General features: G+C 40.9%; 1 protein-coding gene and 1 long non-coding RNA gene across 6 annotated transcripts in view; one reads left to right on the top strand and one right to left on the bottom strand.

The window, feature by feature from the left end:
* The window catches only part of SRGAP1 (SLIT-ROBO Rho GTPase activating protein 1), a 126,077-nt gene that overhangs the window by 14,005 nt on the left and 84,705 nt on the right, over positions 1-27,367 (bottom strand). For all 5 annotated transcript variants that reach the window (XM_077338686.1, XM_077338684.1, XM_077338685.1 and 2 more), the window contains 14 exons: positions 26,937-27,119; positions 26,500-26,628; positions 23,406-23,627; positions 22,565-22,666; positions 21,748-21,945; positions 21,545-21,629; positions 11,197-11,224; positions 9,659-9,692; positions 8,149-8,209; positions 7,923-8,000; positions 4,345-4,479; positions 3,931-4,036; positions 2,727-2,951; positions 1,270-1,349 (listed from right to left, as the gene is read on the bottom strand). In XM_077338686.1, the coding sequence (XP_077194801.1) occupies positions 1,270-1,349; positions 2,727-2,951; positions 3,931-4,036; positions 4,345-4,479; positions 7,923-8,000; positions 8,149-8,209; positions 9,659-9,692; positions 11,197-11,224; positions 21,545-21,629; positions 21,748-21,945; positions 22,565-22,666; positions 23,406-23,627; positions 26,500-26,628; positions 26,937-27,119 (1,666 nt within the window). The remainder of the gene's footprint in view (positions 1-1,269; positions 1,350-2,726; positions 2,952-3,930; positions 4,037-4,344; positions 4,480-7,922; positions 8,001-8,148; positions 8,210-9,658; positions 9,693-11,196; positions 11,225-21,544; positions 21,630-21,747; positions 21,946-22,564; positions 22,667-23,405; positions 23,628-26,499; positions 26,629-26,936; positions 27,120-27,367) is intronic.
* Positions 87-27,101, top strand: LOC143838014 (uncharacterized). The gene is made up of 3 exons (XR_013231197.1): positions 87-283; positions 23,389-23,576; positions 26,969-27,101. It is a non-coding gene; the product is annotated as an uncharacterized LOC143838014 (long non-coding RNA).

Here is a 27,367-nt window from a genome sequence, read left to right as displayed (position 1 = left end):
GGGGTTGTGACCCCTCAAGGGTGTCGCTTTGGCCCTTTCCCAGGGGTCGCTGAGACAGCTTGGCGGGTGCTGGCCTCCTCTGCGCCACCTCAGAATTCATGGAAGCTGCGGAGATCACCAAGCCTGCACGAAGGAGGGGCGGTTGAGAAAATCTGATTTAAGGTTTATGATGTGTCAACAGTGCTCAAGATACTGCATGGAATATCGAAGTAAGAAGCACCCTGATCATTCAGATGCCATAACTTAGAAAGGAAGAGGTTTTCACATAGATTTTCCTTGCTGGGTAAGGAATGGTGCATACAAATGGGTATTACATTTGCAGTCAACCAGTCTTGTTCAATATCTACAGCAGAGTGCATGCAGATTTTTAAAGCAAGCTGGATTCCTATTAAATCAGTTGTTTTGTAAATGAGAGCAAGAAGAATAACCGAATTCAGCTCATCCACCTGCTTTTTTGTCCCTGCCAAATAGCTGACAAGGTGATTCAGGTTTCATGAACTTTTATATTATGTACTTTCCAGTATACTTAGGAAAAGACAGTAGGGCTAGGAGACTCCTACAGTCTAAGTAGTTCCTAGAAAGGGCAAGGCTAATGTTCTCCAGAAGCCTATCCAGGTCTGCCCAAAATACTGATGGTGTCTGAAGATCGTACCAATACCTTCAGACTTCCAAGCCACAGTAATTAAAGTACTTATGGAAGAAAGTATGTTTGGGAAACTTCTACAGTCTGAATTCCAAAACAGTAGCCTATTGCAGGGTAAAAGAGTTCTATGGCACCTTAAGAATGGTTTTATTGTAGCATTAGCTTCAACTAGAAAAGCCTACAGCATTTGGATCAAGGACATCATGCAACAGGTCCAAGTGGTTGAGTGTGGTGGGCTAATCTTTACAGGGAGCTGATCTATAGTAATGATGATAAAAAGATGCCCTGCTTTTTTAACATATAAAACAAAACAAATTACTTATTTTGCATCTTACAAAACAGAGTTTAAAATAACATTTAGAACATCAAACTGCACAAAAAACATTGTGCTGACAAGTGCAGAAATTTTTCACTTGACCTTCCTGTAACTGCGTTAACCAGGAAAGAAGCAAGGAAGCAGCTGGCTAATGACAGACCGATCAGTGTTAAAAACAAAAATTATATAGAAAAATTTCAAATCAAGGATGTTATGTCAGATGTTCTTCAATGACCGTGAGCTGTAATGAGGAAAACAGCATTTCCACTGTGAATCACGTATTCCTACAGACCAAAAAAACAGGTCATACCATCCTCACTGGTATGTGGTTCTGTGCTTGCATCCAGGTCAACCTCTTCTAAGGTTCCATGTTCACTATAAGGACTATCACTGCAGAGACAAAACATGTTAGTTTGTAGACAGACACATGGATCTTTCAAAGCATCCAGTAAGCTATCACATCAACACACCTCCACAGATAATTATATATTTTCAGTTGATTCACTTTGTATCACTGTCAGAAATTAAAAATGACTGTCTAGATTTCAGAATATGTTCAGACCATGTTATATCTTCTTTCTGACTGTTACTTTTATCAAAGATTTGCAGGCTTATTGGCAGTTTAGAAGGAAACCCCTCCCCCCAAGAAGTCAGGGATCACGGTTCCTAAAATAGTTTTTAAATAAATACTGTAAACAGCCCTGAGCTGCAAGGGAAGGTGGTATAGAAATGTAAGTAAGTAAATAAATAAAAAGCTGCTTCAGAAAGGTTTGTTTGGAATGTCTGGTTCTTTCCACCATGTCTCTCTATGATTCAGCCAGATAGTTCCTGGTTGAGGAATACAGCATTCTTTTAGCATTCCTTTAGTCTTTAGCATTGCTTTGCTTATTCTATCTCATAGTTTAACCACAGGTAGAATCATTCACCATCTTGCTACCTGCCCTCCCTCCCTGGCTTGTTCAGAAACATCTTCCTGTCAAGCAAGGCATCCTGATATACTCAAAGAGCTCCAGCTGAGAATTTTGAGAGAATTTTGCAGCCAAATAGAAAGTGCTTCGTTGATTGCTTTAATCCTTCTCTTGAATCTGGGGCAATGTAAGGTCTAAGGTTGTATCCTGGCAGGGGAATGAGCAGGAGAGATTTGAGGTACAGTCTAATTTCAATGGGCAACAGGAACCAGACCATGTTCTATCTGTTAAGGCTGGATCCTGTTGAGGGAGGAAAGATAACTATTTCTGCTTCAGAAATCTCATCAGTGGATTTCTTTTGGGTTGCCCTCTATATCCATCCTCATAATTTGGGAACTAGCTTAGTTCTTCACTATAACAGGGCCAATATTTTGGCAAGTATCTGTGGCCAGCTGTGCTGAATAATTTACCCATCCACAACAAACAAATAAATAAGCAAAACTGGCCCTCACACTTGGAAGGGCAACCCTTCAAGGGATACCAAGATCGTGAAGCAGGGATAGGCAATGACAAAGCACCTCTGAATGTCCCTTGCTTAGCTACAATAGTTTTAGGATCTCCTGGCTATACTATACACATGTCATTAAATAAATAAATAAACAAACAAACAAACAAATAATGCCCATTTTTCTAGAACTTTAATGGCAGTAGAGTTGTAATTTTTTTTTTTGCTAAAACAGAGGCACAGCAAATTTTCTTTTACTGACCCCAAAAGAGAATTTCAGGCATATGTTACTCATACATAAATCAAGTTGAGCTGACACTAGTAAAAGACATTTAAAAACATCCTCTATCTTACCAGTAGTCATCTCCTGCCATACACTTTTCATAAACCGGACCATCAAGCTCCTTAGCATCTGGGAAAATAGTCTCGTGATGAATGATGATAGTTTTGATTATTTCATTCACGTGAGCCTGACATGACACCTGTTCCTGTATGTCTGGGACAGGCATCAGTGTTGGGCCAAAACAAATTGCCAGGTTGTAAGGATCCATCATGTTCTCATCACTGTACTGTGAAAGGCTGGTGGAGGGGGGGGGGTTAAATAAAAAGAGGCAAAAAAATTAAAAGGAGTTTGTTCTGAAACATGTATTAGTCTCATCATGTATTCTGTTGCTTAGTCTTTAACTTCAATATCATAAAAAACAGCTGAATTAAAAGACCATTTCCTTAATGGCTATGAAGATACATGGAGTAATCTTTAAGAATAACCAGTAAAGAGAGCAAGGCTGCTCGGAACCAATTTGACACCTGGAGGAAATATTGGGCAATATATCTAAAGTATGACAGTCACAATTTTGAGAGGATTCAACAGTGATAACTAAAGGACTTGGGTTGAGTGCAGATTAAAGCAGGCCATCACAACAGTCCTCAAATATCTGCACAGCTGCCATAAATATGAGAAGCAGTTGTTCTCCTCTAATGATGAGCAAAGGACCAGTGGTTTTTAGTTGCAAAGACAAGACTGTACAACCCACAGTCATAATTAAATAAAATAGTTGTATTGTTGCATCAACTGTGGAAAGATTTTTTATTACCAATTAAGCTATTACTTTTAAACCCATTTTCTGTTTTCTCCCTCCCCCTTTTCCCCACAGCACCTGCTCTCTTCTTTCTATGCTCTAGCATAGGGATCATAGAATGATCTTGTTATATGTTTCTACCTATTTAGAGAACTCACATTGGTAATCAATGTTTCTAACTATCAACATGGTCCTATTGGACCCATGAACAAGACACAGGTTTCTAAAACATACAGAAAGTCCTAGATTTGCAGAAAAAAACTGAAGTCTTTATTAAAATGGTGGGGTGAGCATTAAAACATCCCAAAAAAGACTTTCATGGTCAGGTCATCACTCTCCATCCTATCCTGCGACATCTTTAAGCTGAAGAAAAACCTAATCTTAATTTTTTTGCTAATGAAAATTCCTTTGTGGCAAAATGAAGGTACATTATAAATTGTACATGAACTATCAGAGTGCTGCAACAGGAAGATACTTACTGATTGAGGAAGGCAAACAGATATCTCAGTACTATAAGGACAGATCTGGACAAAGTCAGGAGAAGTTTACGTATGTGAAGAGCCCTCTCATAGAGATTTTCTATTCCTGTAATATAATAGGAGACAACTCAGGTGTTATTCATTATGTGACAGCGGAGGATACGACCGTATGATGTGTGCAACAGAACCATTTAAAATTTTTTCTGTCAATATTGTTCACATGATCATGCTCCAATCGAGAAGGATTTTGTTACCAGAATCACAGAATCACACAGAGAGCTGGAAAACACCACAAAATGCCAAGCCGCCCACTCTTAAGAAAATGAGAGGTATTATCTGCTTGGGTGGGTGGGGGGAATCTATTGAATTTATGAAACCATAGTTTGAGATATCATAAGAACAAATGTAACTTACGGATGCAAGAAATAAGATCATTAAATCTTTCCTTAGGAAAGACAGGATTCTCCAGCCCCCGGAAATAGAGTTTCAGTACTCCAGCAACTGAGTTAATGTCATGGTTACTTTGGTCACCTGCCAAAGGATTTTCACCTGCAAAAATAAATCATGTTAAACACTCACAAGCTTTCTAGTGGAACAGCATTTTGCTACATAGAATTCTTTGCAGCGGTAAATGAATAATAACTGGTTTCATAAGTCTCATATGGGATTAAAATGAATGTAGTTGACTAAAATAAACCTTCCCTTCAATTATACAGACTACCAATGGCTTAAGTATCAAGTTCAGAAAGAATATATTGGGACGTAAGTGCAAGGGTGGTCCCACTGAACTGGTTAAATAAACATTTAGAGTCATTTTCAGTCTAGTCACATCCCAAAACAAATACAGATTTCTTCAAGCTGTACATCTTTTTTTGAGCTAAAAATATATTTAAAGTGATTTCAGGAATAGGTTCACTGCAGTGTATCGTAATTACAAAGAATGGAGTCTCAATGTCAAGCCTCAGTAGGGAAGTCCATGAGCTTAAAGACTAATTCTGTGTGCTTAAAAAACATTGGTGATTGTGTAAAGCTCTTGGTTTTAACTAGTGAACAGATAAATGAAAAATGAAATTTTTAGCAAAATAACTGCAGATGACATTGGCTTCATAACTTTGACAAATAATCAAATCTTTGTAGGGTTAGGGCATGACAATTAAGATTAAAGAATATCCTTGATTTTGTAAAAGAGTTTTTAAAAGGAATTTAAAAGCAACCAGAGGCTATATATTTGAATGTGGGTGAAGTCACCTCCGGGGGAGGTCTTCCAAACCCCTTCTGATGAGTTTTTGGTGCCTTCTAATCTGAAGATGATTTCTGCCCCAGGAGGAAAAATACTGGCATCTGTGGGGGTGGAGGAGAAATTTAGATGAATCCTCTACTTGCTTTCAAACAAGCAAAAAAAGGAGGTTCTGATAATGGATCTTGTCCAATTTGGCACTTATTTTGAAATGCATCACCTGAGTCAGAGTGATTTCAAAACAAGTTAAAATATCTGAAAGAGAACTGTTCAAATTAGAATTAGGGATGCAATTTTTCATTTGATGGCTTTCCTGAGGAAAATAGCCATTTCCCGAAGTTAATAGACCAGAGACTGAGGGAATCCCAAACTACCAAGAACAAAGTTTGTGTGTGCTGTTCCTTTCAGACCTCGGGCCTAGGGACGTGACAGCAAGCAGAACACTGAGACACTTTCTAGCCAGGGCAAGGGAAGAACTGCTAAGAACAGCTAGAACGAAAGGAAGAAACTGAAGGAGGAAAGGGTAGGAAGCAGGGTAGGGAAAAGACAGGGATTTAAAAGAATTATATGCAATGAAGAATTCAAATCTTATTTATTATTTTAGTTCTTTCTTTCTCAGACTGGGTGTAAGGCAGCAAGACAGAGGGTGCAAACTAATTAAAAAATCTTCATGGGAACAGATCTTTTGCTGGTCAGGGTTTATCCTGAAATGGATCAGTCAGAGATAGTGAGCTCTTGCAACTGCAGGTGGTGTTATCTTGCATCTGAATTGGAGATGGGTATCTAGCAGCTAACAAATTGTGTGGCTGACTATATATTAGGAGTGCAATGAAGAAAGGGTGAAAATAATGTCTCTTTATTGTGTTTTCCTTTCAACAATGATGAGAGTTGATGCTGAGAACTGAGCTGAACAAGGTTCTGGTATATCCTAGACCCATTATGTACGGGGGGAATAACGCACATTCAGGGTGGAATGGCGGCGACTAAAATCACCGATAATGCACGGTGCCGGCTGCAACCGGCTGCAGATTCGGTGCATGCTACCGCAAAAGCTGAGTTAGCGAAACGCAGAAGAAAGCACAGTTTCCGGGTGACTGGGGCGCAATCAGAAGCGGCGCCGGGGTCGCCGCGTGCATAATCAGTTACTCTGGGTTTTGCCGCCGTTGTGTCCCGTCCCGTGCATAACCGGTATGCGTCGCGTCTTCCCCCTCCGCGTTTTCCACGTGACCCAAAATCACCGTTTCAGCGGCCGTGCATAATGGGCCCTTGTGTCAATTGTATTTCATCCACAGCAAAAGCCTTTATGGCATGGAAAACAGCTCTAAGAAGGAACCAATCTCAAAGGGGCTGTTTTAGCTTGTCTTGGCACTTGGAGCTTGGTTCATTCTTAGAGACTTTATTTATTTATAGAGTTTAATGTCTTGGGCAGCACAGGAAGATCTTAGACTGGTTTAGACTGGAGCAACTTTTTTAGGCTGCAACTGATAAAACATTTACCATGGAAGTCTCTAGCGTTCTAACATTTAAAACATAGTAATGCATGGGTTTTACCAACAAACATTTACTATAAACATAATTGATATGCAAAATAATCTACTACAAAGCAAGGTCCAGTAAGTTTGATTTCTTTGTGGTCTTGAATTGATAAATGTATCTGAATTATGTTAACTTCTACCCTTTCTCATGTTAGTGAAGGGACTGGTTCTCTTCCTTGCCCTACCCTTCCCTGTTTAACTCTGTAAATGAAATTATGAAAATGTTCAATCCCAGTGAGGGACAAGAGGCACAAGTGTTTGAGGTTCTTTTAAATAAGTGTAATTACCTCTGTTTTATCTGATTATGAAATAAGTGCAAGAGCCCCTATCCTGACTACAGAGACTTGCATTTGTGTATTCAGGTTCTCAATGCCTTTGACAAGCTCTTGTTGGAAGGTAGATATATCACAAGAAATCTTAACAAACATATGCATCATTACAGGAACTAAAGCATAAAGAACCCACCTAAATTGATGTCCAATTACTGTTGTGGAAGCACCCTTTCTATGTCACTTTTCTTCTTCTCAAACACCCTTGGCACTTAGGAGAGGATCTGACTGAACTGGACAGCAGGGCAGATGGAGGATCTAAGCTAGACCCCAAGTACCTTTCACCCCTCTTCCCTGACCGAGACCTGGGCATCAGCTTGGAACTGAATATTTCACTCAAGTGATATCTACATGTTGAAAAGTGTTGAGTAAAACATCTCAACTGGAATGTGTACAACGCGTGCCTTAACTGGCTTCTGATGTGTACATTCAGTACATCTAAATGCTGCAAGCTTCATGCACCCAAGAGACCTACAGGAAGTCATTGCAGTCAGCAGAAGGACAAGTTCACAGAATCTGATACAGCGCAATGCTCTACTTTTCTCCTGCATTTTTGGTTCTCCACAGACCTGTCCAAGCTGTGTCCCAAGAGATGTCATCTTATCAAAACACTGCTGTATGCAATAATTATTAAGTTTCCAGGAACATAAATTGCTTCTATCTATTAAAAAATGTTAGAATGTTATGATCCCATTGTACTGATATGGAGGAAAACATTATTACACACTATTACACACATTGGATACACACTTTTCTTGAATGCTTTAGGATGCTTAGAGCTAATCCTGCGTTGAGCAGGGGGTTGGACTAGATGGCCTGTATGGCCCCTTCCAACTCTAGGATTCTATGATTCTATGATTGATTATGTATGTTTGAAAAAAATATAATTACCTCTCTCAAATGAATTTTTAATATCATTGACTTCCACCTGGGAGCCAGAAACTCTGAAAATGCCCTGATGCTGAAGGCCTAAAAAATCCCAAAAGGAACGAGAGATATAAATTAGATGCTAAAACCGGTTTAAATGGGGAAAATAACTGCTATAATAATTATTATAAGTTATGCATAATAACATAAAAATAACTAGGATTATGTTAATTGGCATTTTGGAACTCACCATATAAGTTGATAAATCGAATACAACTTTCTACTATGAGTGGAATAACTTTTCCAGTGTCCTGGGAGATGAGGAAGAAAAAAAATCACCATGACTTTACTCAGAATATGAAGACAGTTCTAGATTACCTTCCAATGTGAACTGTTTTGCATTAGAGATCAGTATCCTTGCAATCTGAAGCCAAGCGAGAGCTGACACAAGCTGATAAACAGTAAATCTATTTTCTCTGTGGGCATATCGAGTCCAAAACAGTAGACCAATGGGTTACATTCATGGCTCTTCCCTTGCTGCAGAACTAAGAGAACTTTAATCATGGAACTTAAGTATATAAGAACACTACAGTTTCCCAAAGCAAATAAAGACAAGACTCTCACAATTAAACATGATGTACTTAAAATACATAAACTGCATACACAAAGAAGGATGCAAAATGGCTAAAGGGATACTATGGCAGTAAGAAATCCAGCAATTAAGCAGAATCTGCTAATGTATGTGTACAACATAATCAGATGGTTGGATTCTGCCTATCAACTTTTTCACATTTTTGTCACAAAAATTGCCATTTAGGATTGCTGACTAGTTTATGGGAAAATAATTACAATTTAAAATAAAATCAGTTCTTGATGTTTCAGTGGCCCTTTTCAATGAAAAACGATGGATCCTCATATCTGTTCTGCCACAGGGGGAAAACAGCTAGGAAGAGTCACTTTGAGGAAGGTATAAGGGGCAGGAAGAAAAAAAGTTAAACAGAACCTCCTCCTGCCAATTCATTCTTTAAAAGCTGTCAGGCAGTTATATGTTGTTCGGCCCTGATAAAAGTTCTCCTCTTGGCAGCATTCTGCTCCTGCTAAGTCTTCCACATGAAATCCTGCAGAGGAATTTCTAGGTTGGCTTGATTTAGTAGGAAAAAGAAATTGCTCTCACTTTTCACAACCACTGCCCCTTAATCTTTGTTCTATGCTCAGATTTTTACAGCCTCTTGTGGCGCAGAGTGGTAAGGCAGCTGTCTGAAAGCTTTGCCCGTGAGGCTGGGAGTTCAATCCCAGCAGCCGGCTCAAGGTTGACTCAGTCTTCCATCCTTCTGAGGTTGGTAAAATGAGTACCCAGCTTGCTGGGGGATAAACAGTAATGACTGGGGAAGGCACTGGCAAACCACCCCGTATTGAGTCTGCCATGAAAACGCTGGAGGGCGTCACCCCAAGGGTCAGACATGACTCGGTGCTTGCACAGGGGATACCTTTACCTTTACCTTTATGCTCAGATTTGATCTTTGGTACAAGGAGAGCAAAACTTTTCAGTTTCAGTACATTAGAAACTAGTCTAATAGTTTGGTGCAAAATGAGCCTTGAACCCTTGGGATCCTTGTAAATGGAAGTTTAGTCTGAGGGGAAGCACCTGCTGTGACATGCTGTTCTCACTTTGTGAATGAAAATAGCCCTTAATAATCCAAAAGAAAGAGCAGGAAGCCAGAGAAAACCAGTGCAGTACTTTCATTTCGCTAGGTCTGTACCTGATGTCTTGTGTGGGAGTTCCTTCGTCCTCGGCTGTAAATGTTTTTAGAAATAAGAGAAAAATAAAATGGAGACAGTCACAAAATAATACAGCACCTTCAGCAAAGCAGTAAATAGTGAAATGTACATTGAGTACACTGACCCCAAACAGAGTAAAGATTGTCCATTAATTTGTTCTTAAGGCACCACCTGTGCATCTTCATGGTGGCCTACCCATTTGTACATGTTTAAGTAGCTGGATGTGTTTACCATGCCTGTGACATTCTTGTTGCATTACTGTATTTTTTAAATATCTGGATGTTAGCTGTGTCTGATATGCTATCATATCATGCACAGCTTGTCATATCAACCATCCTCAACATCCAGTGAATCCTTTGATCAATGTATATACACTATATTTTTCTCCTGCGGTCAGGAAACATTACATTGATCAACTAGGAAGGAAGATTACCAAGACAGAACTGAATATGATTATTTGCCTCTACGTAATAATGATCTGCATCAGTCTTAATAATGATCTACATCAGCCTTTGCAACAAGAAGCATTGGGCAAGTCCTGTTGGCCATACCTTGATGAATCATACAAAATCACCATTAAGCAAAATATAGTGCCATCTTTAACAGCATTATGCCCTTCTAATCCCCAGTAGGATATAGCTCTTCTGAGGACTACTCTATTAACTTTCTACTCTGACCTGGCTGTGGCCTTCCTGTATTTCTGGGGCTTCAGGGAAGACCTTTAGAAATCAGAGTAGGGGATGTTGGTGCAAAATGAACAGTGGAACATTTGAGAGAACAGAATGAGCTTCACATAAAATTTAAATATTAGCATTCATAATTAAAAAGAGCCCATTCTACAAAATATTTATTTCCAAACTACATTATGATTATTATGCTTGATGTATCTTAGAAAAATAATATAATCATTTTTATGAATCATTACTCTGAAATAGGCTTGTTCTAGAAAGCGCCTACAATTATCATACAATAGTACATCTTGCAAACATAGTGATATATCTTTACATAGCATAAATATACATCTTTAAACAATTTGGTTTCTAAACATCATGTGTAAAAATAAATTTGGACTTAAAATAAAGCTGTTCAGCTCCTTTCTGGTTCAATTGCTGATTATAAAACACCCAATAGTGCTTTAAACATTCACAAGTACCCCTAAAGTTAATACAAATTAGTAAATTAAAGAGTGCAAGATTCTACCCATTTGCAGGCTGGTTGGGAAGCATAGAGGCTTCGGGTCCAGGGTCTGATTGGCTCTTGTTCAAATTTCTGTTCTGTTCTATTAGTGCACAAATTCATGTAGATTTGCCCATGTGGTTCTGCCAATTCCTTCTATTAGCTGCAGACCCCAATCCACTTTCCATACATTCCCTCAGAACATAGGGAAGCAAAAATCCCTTCTTGCAGTAGTCTGTTACAAACCTATGGTATTCATCCTATAGAGCAGATGCACATTTTCCTGTGTCAGAGCTTTATTATATTTGAAACTTCCTACACACAAATGTTGACAATGCCTTACCTTGTGGTCATGTATTCTGCTCTATGACCTAGAAGAGATCAAGAGATAAGGGAACAATTATTTGAGAAAGGAGGGAGCTAAACGTTAATGTAACATTACATAAGCTGTCCAGCTCACTTTCAGTCCTAAACCACTTCCAATGCCAATGTCTGCACTTACATTTCTGCTTGCACACTATGCTAAATTCACAAGGATGCCATGGCAAGTGTTAATCAGTCCTCCTACTATTGGTAAGCCCATGTGAAAATTAGAAATAGAGTTCTAAATATACATTGATTGCAGGCTGATTTACACTAATATTTTAGCCTTCCTGAAACATATATGATTTGACTTTAAGAGAACCCCTTTTAAAATACCCCCAATTCAAAACTGGTATGAAATCCCCATTTATTGATTGATTGATTTCTATACTGCTGCTCTTGGGTGATTCATGGCGGTTTACAATAAAATAATAAAAACACAGTCAAATCCCTAAAAGGGTTTTGGCATTAACCTTGGGTTTTATTTACCAGCGGGACTGCTTGGTTGCTTATGCCCCCTACAGGGCTCTTTGCTCTGCGGGTATGAATTTACTGGTTGACCCGGGCCCCCAGGATGTTCGCCTGGTCTTGGCCCTGACCAGGACCTTTTCTGTCCTGGCCTCAACCTGGTGGAATGAGTTCCTGGGAGAGCTAAGGGCCCTGCCAGATTTGTTAGCTTTCTGCAGGGCCTGCAAGATGGAGCTCTTCCGCCAGGCACATGGTTGAGGTCAAGACAGAACTCTGGTATTCCAACTAGGACCCCTTCCCACGGTTTAGTAGATCTGCACCCACTCCCCAGTGGAAGAAGACTTGGCCTCCGGATAAACAAGGTTGGAGGAGACCAATTGATTAGAGGTTGTCGCTGCTTGTTATTTATTGTAAAGTGGGGTTTTTTAAGGGGTTTTAGTAGTTTTTAATATTTTATTCTGTGAAACATCATGGGTTCTTAGGAGAAGCAGCAGTATATAAATTGACAAAAAAATTAACAATTAACAAGATGGCAGTCAATAAGAATTCCAAGTAAACCTCCACCACCACCCCTATTCAGCACATGGGTCAAAAGCTCTTTCCCTGGGAGCAAGGGATCTAACCTGACACACACATTAGGGATCCACCGAAGGTAACTCTGCGACCCCATACTGGCCTAAACCATATGCTTAGTGGAAGAGCTCCATCTTACAGGTTCTGCAGATAGCTGACAATTTCAACAGGGCCCTTAGCTCTTTCAGGAGCTCATTCCAACAGGTTGGGATCAGGGCTGAAAAGGCCCTAGCTCTGGTCGAGGCCAGGTGGATATCCCGGGGGCCTGGGACAACCAGTAGATTCATACCTGTAGAGTGAAGAGCCCTACAGGGGGCATAGACAGATAAGCGGTCCCACAGATAAGCAGGACCCAGGCTGCATAAAGCCTTAAAGGTTAAAACCAATACCTTGAACTTGACCTGGAAGCAGACTGGTATCCAGTGAAGATGTTGTAGCACCAGCTGGATGTTGGCCTTCCAAGATGTACTAGTGAGGACCCTCACAGCCACATTTTGTACCAGCTGCAGTTTCCAGATCAAAGCCAAGTGAAGGACCGCATAGAGTGAGTTACTATAGTCCAGCCTGGAAGTAACCATTGCATGGATCACTGTAGCCAAGTGTTCTGAAGACAGGTAGGATACTAGTAGCTATGCTTGGCACAGATGGGCTACCTTTGTGACTTGAGTCTCCATAGAAAGAGAGGCATCAAAGGTCATTCCCAAATTCCTGGCAGTCAGTGCAGTGTTAATTGCACCCCATCCAAGCATGGGAGGAACGCTTCCTGATCCCAGCCTCTTCTACTCATCCACAGTACCTCCGTCTTGGAGGGGTTGAGTTTCAGGCGACTCTGCCTGAGCCATCCATCCACTGCTTCCAAACAACTGGCAAATGTATCAGGGGGGGGGGAGTCTGGCTGGCCATCCATAGGAGGTAGAGCTGGGTATCATCCACATATTGGTGACAACCCAGCCCGAAGCCCTGGACCAGCTGGGCCAGAGGGCACATGTGGATGTTAAAAAGAGTGGGACAGAGTATATCCCCCTGCAGTACTCCACATGGGAGCCCAAAAGGTGGTGACAACTTATTCCCCACTACAACCCTCTGTGTCCAGTTACAGAGAAAGGAGACCAGCCATTACAGCACAGTCCCCCCTAATCTCGGTTCCGGCGAGGCAGTGGGCCAATAGCTCATGGTTGACCACATCAAACAGGGTGACAGATTTAAAAGCATAAGAATAGTCAAACCGCCTTGGTCCAGCTGGCGCCGGATATCATCAGTTGAGACAACCAACACAGTCTCCACCCCATGGCCACCACAGAAGCCAGACTGGTACGGATCAAGGGCTGAAGTTTCTTCCAAGAAAGCTAGGAGATGGTCTGCCACGGCCTGCTCCACCACCTTGCCCAGAAACACAAGATGCAAGACCGGGCAATAACTGGTGAGGTCCCGTGGGTCCAGTGATGCTTTTTTCAGTAGAGCTTTCTTAAGCCCTTTGGGGCATTCTCCCGATGTTAGGGAGAGGTTCACAATCTCCCTCAAGGGGCCTCCTATCCGTTGCTTGCCTGATTTGAGCAACCAAGACGGACAGGGATCTAAGGGGCAGGTGGTCGCCGTCACTGATCCCAGCAACTTGTCTACTTCGGTTATAGAGAGCCATCTAAAGAGAGCCATATAAAGCCATCAAACACTAACCCTGCCTGTGACGGCCACAGAGCTTCCAGTTCGCGGACTGCATCAATCGTGGTAGGAAGTGGAGCAACAGAACTTTGTCCACAAAATAACTTGATAAAGCCACACAGCTCAAATCCAATTCCCTTACTGTTTGATGCCCTTCCTTGAGGGCAGTAACAGACCTAATTACTCTAAACAATTGTGCCAGGTGAGAGCTGGTGAACACGATTTCTGTGGTGCAGAAGTCTCGTTTCACTGTATTCTCATACGCCTTCATAAGCGTGCGATGAGATGTCCTAGCTGCCTCGTCACGAGTCTTCCTCCACACACATTCTTCCTTCTTTCCTTCTTTCTCTCCCAAAGTTCCTGGGAATACCAAGGAGCCTGATTGTGGAAAAGGCGAAGAGGACTCCTAGGAGCAATCTCTTCAATAGCATCCGATAAAAATTCTCACGGGAGTAACAAGTTTTCATGTTGTAAATTGGGACACAAGTTTTCAAGTTGGTTTCCTAATCTTTGCACTGACGTATTATTTTTATGGTGTATTTTGTTCCCCACTCTCCTATTCTCCTCCCACGGGCTTGCTGAGACTTCTCCCTCCCTCCAGGCTGTCTCACTCCTTTGCCCCTACTGTGCCAATCCATCCTTTCAGGCGTCTTCCCTTCCTTCCTCCACTCTAGCTTGCCTGTTTCTCTCTTCTTCCACATTTTTCCCTCCTGGGTTCCCTCAGTCTCTTCTTGCCAGTCCGGAGAGACTCTGCACCCCAGCACTGGCTGGCCATCTCTTGTGGCTTGGCATTTGTCTGCCCCTGCCCTCACCTATTAGCTCTGTTCTTGGCCCAAAGTGCTTGGCGGTTTGGCCGTTGGCTGGCCATCCCCCAGAGTTCAGTGTTTGCATGCCTCTGCCCTCGCCTCCTGCCCCCCCTCATTGGCTCCAAAGCCCAGGAACCGCATCCCAAGTGTCTGTGCCCATCCCTGGTCAAGCTTTACATGGAAGCCAAAAGTTAAGAGACAGAGTAGTAGTACCCCGGCACCACAATCTGAAATCTCCCCTTGAGGTAGGACTGGAATCACCACAGAACAATGCCTCACAGTCCATGTCTTGAAAGGTAATCCAGAATAATACTGTTATTGATGGTATCAAAAGCTGCCAAGAGGGCCAAGAGAATAACAGGACCTCATCCCTCTTGTGCAGCTCCCAGCACATGTCATCCACCAGGGTGACCAAGGCTTTTTCAGTACCATAACCAGCCTTGAAAACGGACTGCAATGAGTCTAAGCACTTTATTCAGGAATCCCCGAAGTTGGCCAGCCACTGTGCATTTAGTCACCTTGCCCAAGTTTGGTACATTTGAGACTGGACAGTAGTAATTTTAGTGAGCTGTTCAATGTTAAAATAAAGAGAGAGTTGCCAAGACCAGTTGGCATATTGCCAGTAATCCATAGAGTTTTAAAAATGCATTTCCTTGGTGTCTCTGCAGTTATATAAGTAAATATTTAAATAGATGCCACATAATAATGTGTAACTTTGATGTTACATATTATAAACACCCAGTGTACAGCCATGAAGTACTGTTGCTATGGATCCTCCATTCCTTACAATAGGGATTACTTAGCAGCTCTGACCAGCTCCACTGAACTAGAAGAAGAAGAAGAAGAAGAAGAAGAAGAAGAAGAAGAAGAAGAAGAAGAAGAAAAGTTGGTTCTTATATGCCAATTTTCTCTACCAGGAGCCTCAAAGTGGCTTACAATTGCCTTTCCTTTCCTCTCCCCACAACAGACACCCTGTGAGGTAGGTGAGGCTGAGAGTGCCCTGATATTACCACCCAGTCAAAACAGCTTTATCAGGGGTAGCTCAAGGCCACCCAGCTGCCTGCCTGTAGGGGAATGGGGAATCAAACTTGGCTTGCCAGATTAGAAGCCACTTCTATTAACCACTATATCAAGCTGGTGTACTCATTTACTTCATCAAAAGTATTTTATTTCAAATAACTTCATTTCCAACAATTTCACTGAATAACACATTTCAATTATGCTTTAAACTCAAGCACAAGATTTCTACTCCCACAAAGAATTATAGAATCATAGTTGGAAAGACCTCCAGGGTCATCTAGTCCAGCCCCCTGAAGAATGCAGAAAATTCACAGTAACTTGGCCACCCATAGTGACCCCAATTCCTTGTACAGATGATCTCCCCCCCCCAAGAAAAACCCCAGAATTCATGGCTTGGAGGAAATTTGCCTCCTGATCCCAAAGTGGCCATTGGCATTTCCCTGGCTGTGTAAGAGAGGGCCACAAGAGCCAAGCTCAGATACAATCCCTTCTGCCCACCGACTTACAATCTAGCTAAATTTACAGAATCAGTATTTCTGTGAGGTGACTATCTAGACTCTGCTTAAAAACTTCCAAGTCCCTCCTTCCAAGGAAGGAGAACCCACCACCTCCTGAGGAAGCCACTGAGGAACCGCTCTAACAGTCAGGAACTTCTTCTGGATGTATAGCTTAATTTTTTTTAAATTAATTTCATCCAGTTGGCTTTGGTTCAACCTTCTGGGGCAACAGAAAACTCTGCTTCATCCTCTATGCGATAATCCTTCAAGTACTTGAAGATGGCTATCATATCACCTCTTAGTTGTCTTTTCTCCAGGCTAAACAGACCAAGTTCCTTCAACTTTTTGTCATACATTTTGGTCTCCAAACCCCTCACCATTTTTGTTGCCTTCCTCTGGACACACTCCACTTTATCTCATGAAACAATGATTTAAAAATCTCAAATCTGATCTGAATTCCAACAAGATAGCTGAAGCCTAGTGACAATACTACCTAATATGGGTAGTGTTATCAGAGTATCCCCTCACTTAGTCAACTTTTTAATACCTCATCGTTATTATATTTTTAGTTTTATGACTGTAAATGGCATGCATAATTTCCCTCAATTTATACTTGCATAATACATTTAAATGCAAGGATCTATAAATCTGTATTAAGTTATATCCACATTAGTTGTCAAGCACATGTATAGATAGTTGCTAATGCTAAGAATAATGGAAGGATTTTAATATCAAGAAATTGAATTTTGCACCAACCTTTACAAATAGCAAAGAATATTACAGGAGGTGATGGACTTAGAATACTAACACCGTTTCCGCACAAGGAATTTGCCCCTGGACAGCCTCTAGTTGCTGGTGGGCTATAGTGCTGCTTCCACACAACGGCATCAGCAACCCAAGGCTGTCCAGGGTCTGGCGCGGAGTTTGGCTAGATTTTCCTCATGATGAGGGAAATCACCAAAACTGGATTTGCTACTCATTGTCGCACTTCACATTGGGGAGCAACCAGGGGCAAGTCCATGTGGAGGGAGAAATGTGTGACAGCCTCGCTAGCATTGTCCCGCCCTTGCACCCACCCTCCTCTCTCTATTACCTGCTCATGAGAATTTTTTTTTAAATGGTGCAGTCCGCGTTGCTGCAAGGCCACAAATCTACATTCCCCAAGTTAAAATAAAATGTTCTGTTTATTATTTTAATCTGTTTTGGGATTGGGCAGCCAAGATACATCCCTGTTTTTGTTTTCTGGCATTTGGGTGTTAAAAGGGAAAGGGTATGTGTGTGATGAAGCAGTCCTCTCCCGATCAGCTAGGTGTCCGTGCTCCTCATTTTTAAGCCTCGCTGTTCACACAAAATCACTCATTGGGATCCAGATACCATAGTCAGCCTCTCACAAATCTACCTGAATGTAAATAGAGACCAAAACACCATGGATCCCAAAAGGGGAGGGGAATGCTTTATTGTTTGGTGTTTCTCCATAGCAACACTGAAGAGTTAATTTTAAAAAATGCTTCTCTGTTGTGGTGTTACCGCATAGAAACACAGAAGTGCTGTTTTTTTTTGGGGGGGGAATAATTTCAGGGCTCAGGGAGAGGGGAAGGAAGTTTGAGTCCCCAAAACAACCGCTGTGCTTTGATTTGTGGCTTGTGGTGATTGACAAACTGAGTAGCAGAGGGAGAAGTTCGCTTTGTTTTTCCTTGCTGCCTTATCGGGAGGCAAAAAGCCACAACAAAAAAATGCAGGAGGTTCTCCTGTCAGAAGCTTGCAAATGCACGACTTCCAACTGCGTGTTTGCAAGCAAAAGGTGGCACGAGTTTAACGTCTCTATGTGGAAACGGTCTAAGCACAGACATTTACACTATTTGCACATTCCTGATCCTGGTGTTCTGCAAGCCTCAATCTAATCTAGACCATGGGTTACTTGCTCCTAAATTTGGCCTGGAGGACAGTAGCAATAATCAACTTCCACTTGAAGAATTTGCATTAATGGGGAAAACTATTAGTGCTTTCAGAGTACAATCCAGATTTTGTTTCACGATATTTATGCTTGCATACTGCACAAACTGACACAATTCAGCCATAAACATGGTTTCAGGAACTTGGCCAGAAACAAACCCCAACTACCCAGAAATCATAAATTGTCCTGATCTCTATATTCATATTCCTAACATGGAATATTGCTGGCTGGGCTTCCAAGAGCTGATAATTCTTTTAACTCTTGTTTTGCCTAACGTTACATCATCTGCCTCCAAGAAACCTGGCTCACAAACCCACTGTTTATAGATGGATTCATAATAAACAACCTCTGTTATGTATGCGACCAGGCTAACGATCCTACAGAAGACCAAGCACATGGCCTGAGGTAGGATCAGTCATCAATGGGTTCTAACAGTTGCACTCCAAGGAACCTCACTGTGGGATCCAATCAGTGAGATCTGGCCAATGGCACATGGCCATGTGTGATCTCTTTGTCTTGTGTGTGTATATATTGTGGGGGGTTTGGGGGGTATTTTTAGTGTGGTCTTGGTACAATTTGTATCTTATTTTGTATCTTATCTTACCAATAAAGAGCTGCAATGATTCCAGTATCTGTGGTTATTTACCCACAAGATACACTACGGATGTAACAACCTTCTAGCCCAGTAGTTCTCAACCTTTCTAATGCCACTACCCCTTCAGTTCCTCATGTTGTGGTGGCCCCCCAACCATAAAATTATGCAAGTGTTCTTTCACGGAAATTAAACCAAAACTGACCAATGGCGTGAAGATCCATTGTTCATGATTATATATAAATTGATTTTTTCCTAGGGTTTCTCAGTTCAGTTCTGCCTCTTGTCCCACCATGCCGATCTCGCTCTTTTCCACTGCTCCAGACAGATGAACGCTCTATCTCAATGTAGCCCGTAAGGCTGTTGTGTGGATGAAATGGAAGAGGACCAAAATTGATTTTCAGGAGACACTGATTTTCTTGCGCTGCCGCGACCCCTGTAAAAGGGTCATTCCACCTCCAAAGGGGTCCCGACCCCCAGGTTGAGAACCACTGTTATAGACACCACTGTTATAGACACAGCGTGGCTCGCAGTTGCTCCCTTTTCGCCAGGGCGGGAATCGGAGAGGCCAATCGGCAGGCAGAGGAAGGGGCCAATCGGCATCCTTCCTCATTCCGGACAGAGCCCGCCCTAACTCCTCCCCCAAAGCCCTTACGGCTTTATTTAGTCTGTGGCGCCCGCGGCGCAGCGAGCGGGGTTAGGATCCTTCTTGCAGAATCTTCGCCTAAGATAACTAATTATGTTGCCAAATTTTGCCTTCAGGCATGTGGGATATGCAAGCAGTTGACTGATTCCCAGTATATATTTTACTATTACTGCTGACTCTGTGTAGCTCATTTTGTATTGAAATACAATTTTTGAACTTGACCTTGAATGTGTGTATGCACACACACACACATGCATACTTATTTATTTCATATAATCTCTATTGAGAAGCAAATAAGATATGTGTTCATGTGGCGGACAAAAGATATAAATGGATGGTTATTAAATTCTGTGGGTTGAAGATATTTTAAACTCATTTTTGCAAGGCTGCAACAGAATCATTATTAATCTCATTGAAAAGTATGAAAGACAGACCTTCTATGATTCATAATAACACAGGAAATCCTGCTGTTACAAGAATTACCCTACAAGGATTGCATTTTGAAATGCAAGGCACGTTTCCTCAGTAATAAAATGAACTAACTAACTGGTAACATCATGCTGCTGCATAGCAGGTTTGCTAATATGTTGTGTTCATTATGAGGCCCTATTTCAGCCTACAGGGAAGTAGCTAATAAGTACTACAGCAGAAAACGTAAGGTAAAGCCTATTAAGAATGAAAGATATCATGATTCCTAGGAATTTTCCAAACACAAAATGGGTCATATGTGTCCTGGCACAGTGGGGTAGCTAATTCTTCAAAAGCAACTTTTCTCTTTCTTTTCTGCTTAATTCTATGTGTTCAATTTTTGCTTTTTAAATTTTTAAAATAATTATATGCACTTGTTATTTAACAAGGAATTTTGTTATAATGTGGTAAATTACAATGGCAGTTTCAGACAATCGTTCAAAACTATGGTTTGGAGAATCTAAAAACCCCGCCTTGGGTTAATGCACTTCCTCCTTTGCCCTTCTTTCTTTCTTGTGCATACTTTCCTTTTGAACTGTGGAAAAAACAGCTTTGCCAATTATGGTTAGCATGATCCTTCCAAACTAGAAGACACAGCTTGGTGAGGTGGGGGACAACTGACCACAGTCTGCTGGCATGGACATCATGGCATCATCAAAGAAACTGACAAGGAATGTACACAGGAATCAAGGTGCGGCGCAATCCCAAAAAAACCAAAGCTCATTGCACCTGAACTGAACCAGTATCCAGAAATCTGTTAAGAACTCTAATTCCTTTTCTGATTGAAGAAATCACTGCTGCTTTACCTATTTCCTACTGGCATACTAAACCCAAACTGAAAAAAGTTAAGGGTAAAAAGTGAAAATTATGACCCCTATATCTATATTTCAATATACACATGCAACAGAGCTACAATAAAAACTGACACAAGCCTGCACCTCAGAGACTATCACACCTTACATTCAGTAGTTTCAAGGCAGAAACCAACTGCAACCATGGTCCCCACTGGCTAAGGGCCTTGCCCACTTTCCTGAAATACAGAGTGGCTGTCATACTGGGGAATGCTGCTCAGAATGGCTACAAGTGGCATGTTGAAGAGCCACGTGTGATTCCTGAGCCACTGAGTATCATTATATCCGAGCCCTTCTGTAAATATATGTCACAAGTATAGGAATCCATACACCTGCAAAAACTATTTATACATGCATGCTACATTGCATCAAGACCATATGGCCTATTCTGCACATAAAAGTAATTACAATGTTGGTAGGAAGAAAAACTCCAGAACACCAAGAAAATGGTCTACATTATTTTGTCTCTACATCTATGTATCTCTGCATTGTAAATGTGACGGTTGCGTCTGTCATCTGTCCCCTCCCTTTCCCTTCTTAGGGGGTGTGGAATTTGGTTAGCTATATTGAATTTGGCCGCCATTCTTGTCGTAACTTTTGTATTAATTGTATTATGTTTTATTGTGCTTTTATTGTTTTAGGGGATTGGTTTTTATGTGACCCACCTCGAGCCTCTGGGGGGAGGCGGGATATAAATTTAATAATAATAATAATAATAATAATAATAATAATAATAATAATAATAATAATAATAATAATAATAATAATAAACATTTCTACTCTGAACCACTTACCTTCACCAAGTGTTCGCTGCAGTAAATCATGTTTTGCTTGAAGCTTTGTGATGAGATTACTTCCCTCCAAGTATTCTCTGAACTTCTATAGAGACAGAGTGCAATGCATTTGATATCTGAATATTTGCTCCTTTAAATTAAAAAAAAGTCTAAGTTTGGGTATTAGGGAGTCTATCATATGTCCGGGGAAACATCAAACATACCATGAAATAGAACTGCTCAGTCTCCTGCTGGTTAGCTCTTCTTTTTGCAATACTAGGTTTGCTCAGATAAGTCTCAGAAACTGTTGACTTCACTGACTCGGTTGAGCGACTGTGCTGGAAGCATTCGGAAACATCATAATCCTCAATGGTGACCATGTCTTGTATAGTCTGTAAAGTAGCTTCACTTGTCTTCTTAACCTGGGGTTTATAAGTGCATATTACTTTATGGAAAGGAACAGCAGATTAATGTCCTCAGAATGACTATAAAGGGAAGCTAAACAGTGCCATCCTAAAGCCACTTACACCTTTCTAATGACACTGAAGTTAAAGGGCTTAGAGGGGTGGAAAAAGCTGGTTACAACTGCACTGCTAATGGACTCTAAAAAGTCTCTGATAATTCTTGATAAAACAGTGGCGTACCAATATCACAAACCACATTACAAAAATGCAAAGCTTTAGTTGAGGCTACCTTATTTCTAGATATAAAACCAAAACCAAAAGAAACCAGTTTAATTATATGACTGACTGAGACATAAGATAGCTACATTGATACAAAATTCATAATTGCTAGCCCCCAGAAACCAATTTTAGGCTCACAGATATTGAAATACTTTTATCAGATAATATCACCCCAAATCACACAGCATGGGCCAACTTGTGTATAAAGATATCCTCCCTTTCAAAAAAATATGCTGAAAACTGTACCCAATGGATCAATTCAGTTGATTTTTAACTCCCTGTGAGAGACTATGACAATAATTGACATCATGAAATAGCCATGACACTACCTCCCATCACGAGCAGAGGCAATTCTTACCTCTTCATTTTCGATTTTCAATGTGGCCAGTCGTGACTGTAACTGCTGATATCTAAGCATGAGTTCTCCATGGACTGGCTGCTGGATACTGACCTGACTAATCTAATGGAACATTAAAATAAGAGTGGACAAATGGTAACTACAGTGATCAAACATAATGGACTACATAGCAAGGATTATCCAATATAGCCTCATACACATATATCTGTTACAAAATATTAACTGTGTTGCAGGAAGCTAGTTTCACTTCTTCTCAGGAAATGCTGGGGCAAAGCACATTTAACCATGGATGCATCCTATGTGTACCATAAGTAAAGATTATTCTGTAGTGCATTCCACCTTCAAGTTTCTGAAAAGTTGTTTATCATCTATTTCCAACTGGTATCTCCTTGTACTTCTGAATGCTTCTAACACTGTTACAGAAAGGCACCGAATAGCAAAAGAACAGTCTAAAATCAAGTTTTTTGCTGTCCTTGTTTATATGCTGAAACTTGTTCGGCCAAAGTACAGAAGGTTCACTAGTGTGGTGGCAGAATTCAATATGCAGTAATGAAGGGTTCGTTTGGCATGGGATTTGTTTAGAGCAGCTGGCAAATTAAGGTCTACACAAAATGTTCTCTGAGCAGTATTCTTTGGAGGGGCTTGTTTGCTGATCAGCTTGTGTATGTATGAATAACACTGGCTCTCATTTTATTCTAACTAGACTCTTTGTTCAAATGCATAAAGCCAGACACCAACAAAAAGGAAATCACAGTTGACAACAGAGGGAAATGCTCATCTAGCTACAAACAAAATTTTGTTTGCATTTTTTTCTGTCTATAAAGAGTCACCAGCTACTGACCTCATCACCCATATGGGGCTGGAACTCAAATTTCATTGGAGGACAAAAAGCCATAGGATACATCTCCATGAATCTCTGCTTGTCGCTTCGTGGCTCCAAATTGTCAACAGCATTCTCAATGATGTCCAGACCTTCATGTCGAGAGGTTTCAAGGTTGTATTCTGCAGAGAGGTATGTTCTTAAGGCTCTGTTTAGGCTTGCATGATATCCTAGATCACAGCACTGATAAAATACGAAAAAAGAAATTTTATTTTTTTTAAAAGTTATCAATAATCAATGCTTTATTATTTTCTACCATCCAACAAGGTTTACAAATATTAAACACACATATCTATTGAATGTACTAACAAATCTTCTGAACAAATAGAATGATCTTCACAATAGCAATATTCAAGCAACAGCCGAAATAAACTGAAGAGCTTCATAATCAAAATGAAAGTACATATTCAAATTATTACAACTTTACCCCACGAAGACACACCGCTCCCAGCACCTGGCTGCTCAGCGGCGGTGCATCCCACCTTTCGGTTGTTGATTCTGGTCACCTTACTCTAGCCTCTTTGTTCTCAGACACACCTCAGTGCCTGAAGCCAGCATCAGGTAAGGGGAAAGGGGCCTGGGCAAAGGGTCATGGTGGAGGGCCTGCTAATGAGGGCCTCTTGGCCTGCTAGGCTGGGTTTGCTAATGAGGGTCTCCCGACCTGCTAGGCTCGGCCTGCTAACAAGCTGGCCAGCCCCTGACTACCCCACTTGATTCGCTGCAAGCTGCAGACCAAAGCCACCTTAAGCTGCCTGGCCAGGGGCGAGGGGAGGGGACCCTTTCAAGGGCCGTTCTTAGGAACGGACTTTGAAGCTAGTAATATTATAAATGTGTTAAGAATAATAATTTCTCTCATCTCCTATACTCATAGAATTATAGAATCATAGAGTTGGAAGGGGCCATACAGGCCATCTAGTCCAACCCCCTGCTCAACGCAGGATCAGCCCAAAAAATCCTAAAGCAAATTTATTGGTACTGAATCCATCAACTTTAAAACAAGAACAGACACTTCACACTCGAAATTACAATGCAGTTCTGCAAAACAGAATGCTGGCCTTTACATTGAACTTAAATTTACATTTCAAACTACTCAGCCTCTCAAAATATACCTTACAATGAGTTTAACATTGTTGTACCTGTTATTTCATTTTGTGCATACTCAGAAAAATCTTGCACCTAACTAATTATCCTGACTGGAATGGCAAAAAAGCAACAACAATAAGAAAGCAGGTCAGACCTGCTGTTTCTTTTCACAATTTTAATTCTGAAGAAATCTAGGTAATTTATTCTAAATAGTAGAAGGAATATTAGGCAGCAGTTACTTTTACAAGGTAGTCTAATTATTGCATCTAGAATGAAGATACATCTTTAAGACAATGTGATATATACCATCACATGTCAACAATACCTTTCTCTCTACCTTAAACAAATAGGTCAATCTCTATGAAAAACGAAATAAAATTGCATTGTTCAGAAATGAGTAAGTGAACACTTTAATCTTCCAGAGCAGTCTTCTGCTGAACTAAGTCACTATTCTCCCATAAAAGAAGTTCAAAGAGAGAATCCAACAGGAAATTGCTCAGTTGGTATATATCAAGAAGTCCAATGCTATCTTCTTGCCTGGCCTCAACAACAAAGTATTATTCTCACTCATCATAAATGCTAATACCTCAGCACATCCCATCCCTTGTTCATAACCCATACCCTAGTCTAGCTATCATCGCTATATTTTTGTCTTGCCCTAAACCAAATTTATTTTAGCCCAACTTTGCCTATCAGTCAATAGTGGGGCAGAGTCTAAGAGGACTGAATTCTCTTTTGATGGGACTGTTTCATAGAGGTCTCTCTTTGTAAGATTCTCCCGGCACCCTTTTGCTGCTAGACACAATTGTGGTTGCTTTTAACATAGATATATTTACTTTTAGCCCAGGATTACAATTTTTGTCCTTCTAGAATGGTAGAAAAGGTGTGACACAGAAGGGTTCGTAGTGACTTGTTACCTGACAGGCACTCAACCCAGGCAGTAATTTCTTAGAGTAAATAATAGTTATCTTCAGTAGAGGACATAAATCAGAATACTGGATGAACAAAAAGCAATCCAGTATGTTACCATTTTTACATTTCTTTTTACCAGCAGCTTGCATTATGGCTATAGATTAACATGGAAAAGTATGCTGAGAGCACTGAAGCAATTGTCTGAGGCAAAAGATATAATAAATATATATATTTAGAAGTCCAGAAGAGCCTCTTGTGGTGCAGAGTGGTAAGGCAGCCGTCTGAAAGCTTTGCCCATGAGGCTGGGAGTTCAATCCCAGCAGCCGGCTCAAGGTTGACTCAGCCTTCCATCCTTCCGAGGTCGGTAAAATGAGTACCCAGCTTGCTTGCTGGGGGGTAAACGGTAATGACTGGGGAAGGCACTGGCAAACCACCCCGTATTGAGTCTGCCATGAAAACGCTGGAGGGCGTCACCCCAAGGGTTAGACATGACTCGGTGCTTGCACAGGGGATACCTTTACCTTTACCTTAGAAGTCCAGGGCACTTTTTGCCCTCTGCAAGCCTCTGTAGGGTGGAAAGGACAGGTCATGGGGGACAAGCCCCGTTCCCCCCCCCCCCAGTGCCAAAAGGGAACGTGAAAGAATTCTCAATCCCTTAGCTCAGGGCTTCTGAGGCCTGATTCATACCAGGCCCGGGAGGGCGGCGGCCTGGCGGCGACATCACATGATCACAAGTATGAGCCCTGGGTTCATATTGACACCGCCCCAGCCTTTTCTGTCCATGCAGAATTAGCCTCAGGGGACGATGAACAATCACATTTCCTCCCCTTGAAGTCAGTAATAGACTGTGCTACTGAATTCTGTATTATAGTGCTTCTTTCTTTAAAATATGACATTAATTTATTTTACAGTATAGCAGTGCTTCAAAATGAGCAATAGCAAGGTTAATCGCATGACGATTGCACCGAACTGATTATATAAGTGTTGGAAATGAAAAGCAGAACAGAAATGCCAAACACTGTGCCTTAACATGAGAACTGCACAAACACCATCTACTTACATCAATCAGATCAGAAAGGTCATGAATATAATACTTGAAAACAGAAGCATTCGTTGCTTCAAGAGTTAGCAGGTACTCATTCCTGGCTTTAATGGATTTCAGCTTGTTTTCAGAATATTTTGCTTGACGCTGAGGAAAAAAAATAGTGCCAATATGGCAAAAAATGCTTTAATTATTTCATCCAATAATTATAGGCTATTTCAGAAAGCAATTGTCAAAACAACTGTATATGAAGTATGTACAACACTGCTATTTTTAAATACACTTGGACATTTTTTTCACATCTATGTTACACACATATTCCAAAAATTAAGGACTCCCAGGTTCATTCTGCATTAAAATTAAATTACAATACAAAAACTTCCAAAAAATCTGGGAGTTTAAAGCATCTCTTCAACAATTAAATTTTTAACAGATTTTCATAAAGTGCTTCTTACTTTTTCCCTCATTTTTTCAATTTTCTTCACAGAACTTCGCCTCTGATGTCTTTCCTCAAGCCGAATATGGAAAACAGGATCTCCCGACCTTCCAATTTGTTTTTCTTCTTGCTTCTCAGCCTCCTTTAGTTTACTTTCTGCACTGATGCTCTCTGTATGATACATGTGGTATGTTTTCATGACCTATGGCAGAAGATACATGGAACAGAAAATTGAATGAAAAAGCTACCTGTTTCTAGAACACCATGTTATTTATTATTTGTTTGTTTGTTTATTTATTAGATTTCTATCCCACCACTCCCAGAAAAGCTGGCTCGTGGAGGTTTGTATTTCAATTTATTGTCTGCCTAGGTTCCAAGACTCAGGGAAGTTACAGTATCAGAAAACAACAACTCAAAAGGATTGATATCCTTTAAATATGCACAAGATAA

This window comes from Paroedura picta, chromosome 5, assembly GCF_049243985.1.
Source record: "Paroedura picta isolate Pp20150507F chromosome 5, Ppicta_v3.0, whole genome shotgun sequence".
NCBI classification, from domain to species: Eukaryota; Metazoa; Chordata; class Lepidosauria; order Squamata; family Gekkonidae; genus Paroedura; species Paroedura picta.
Note: the sequence above shows the minus strand (reverse complement) of the source record. Positions and strands in the feature narration are given on the sequence as shown.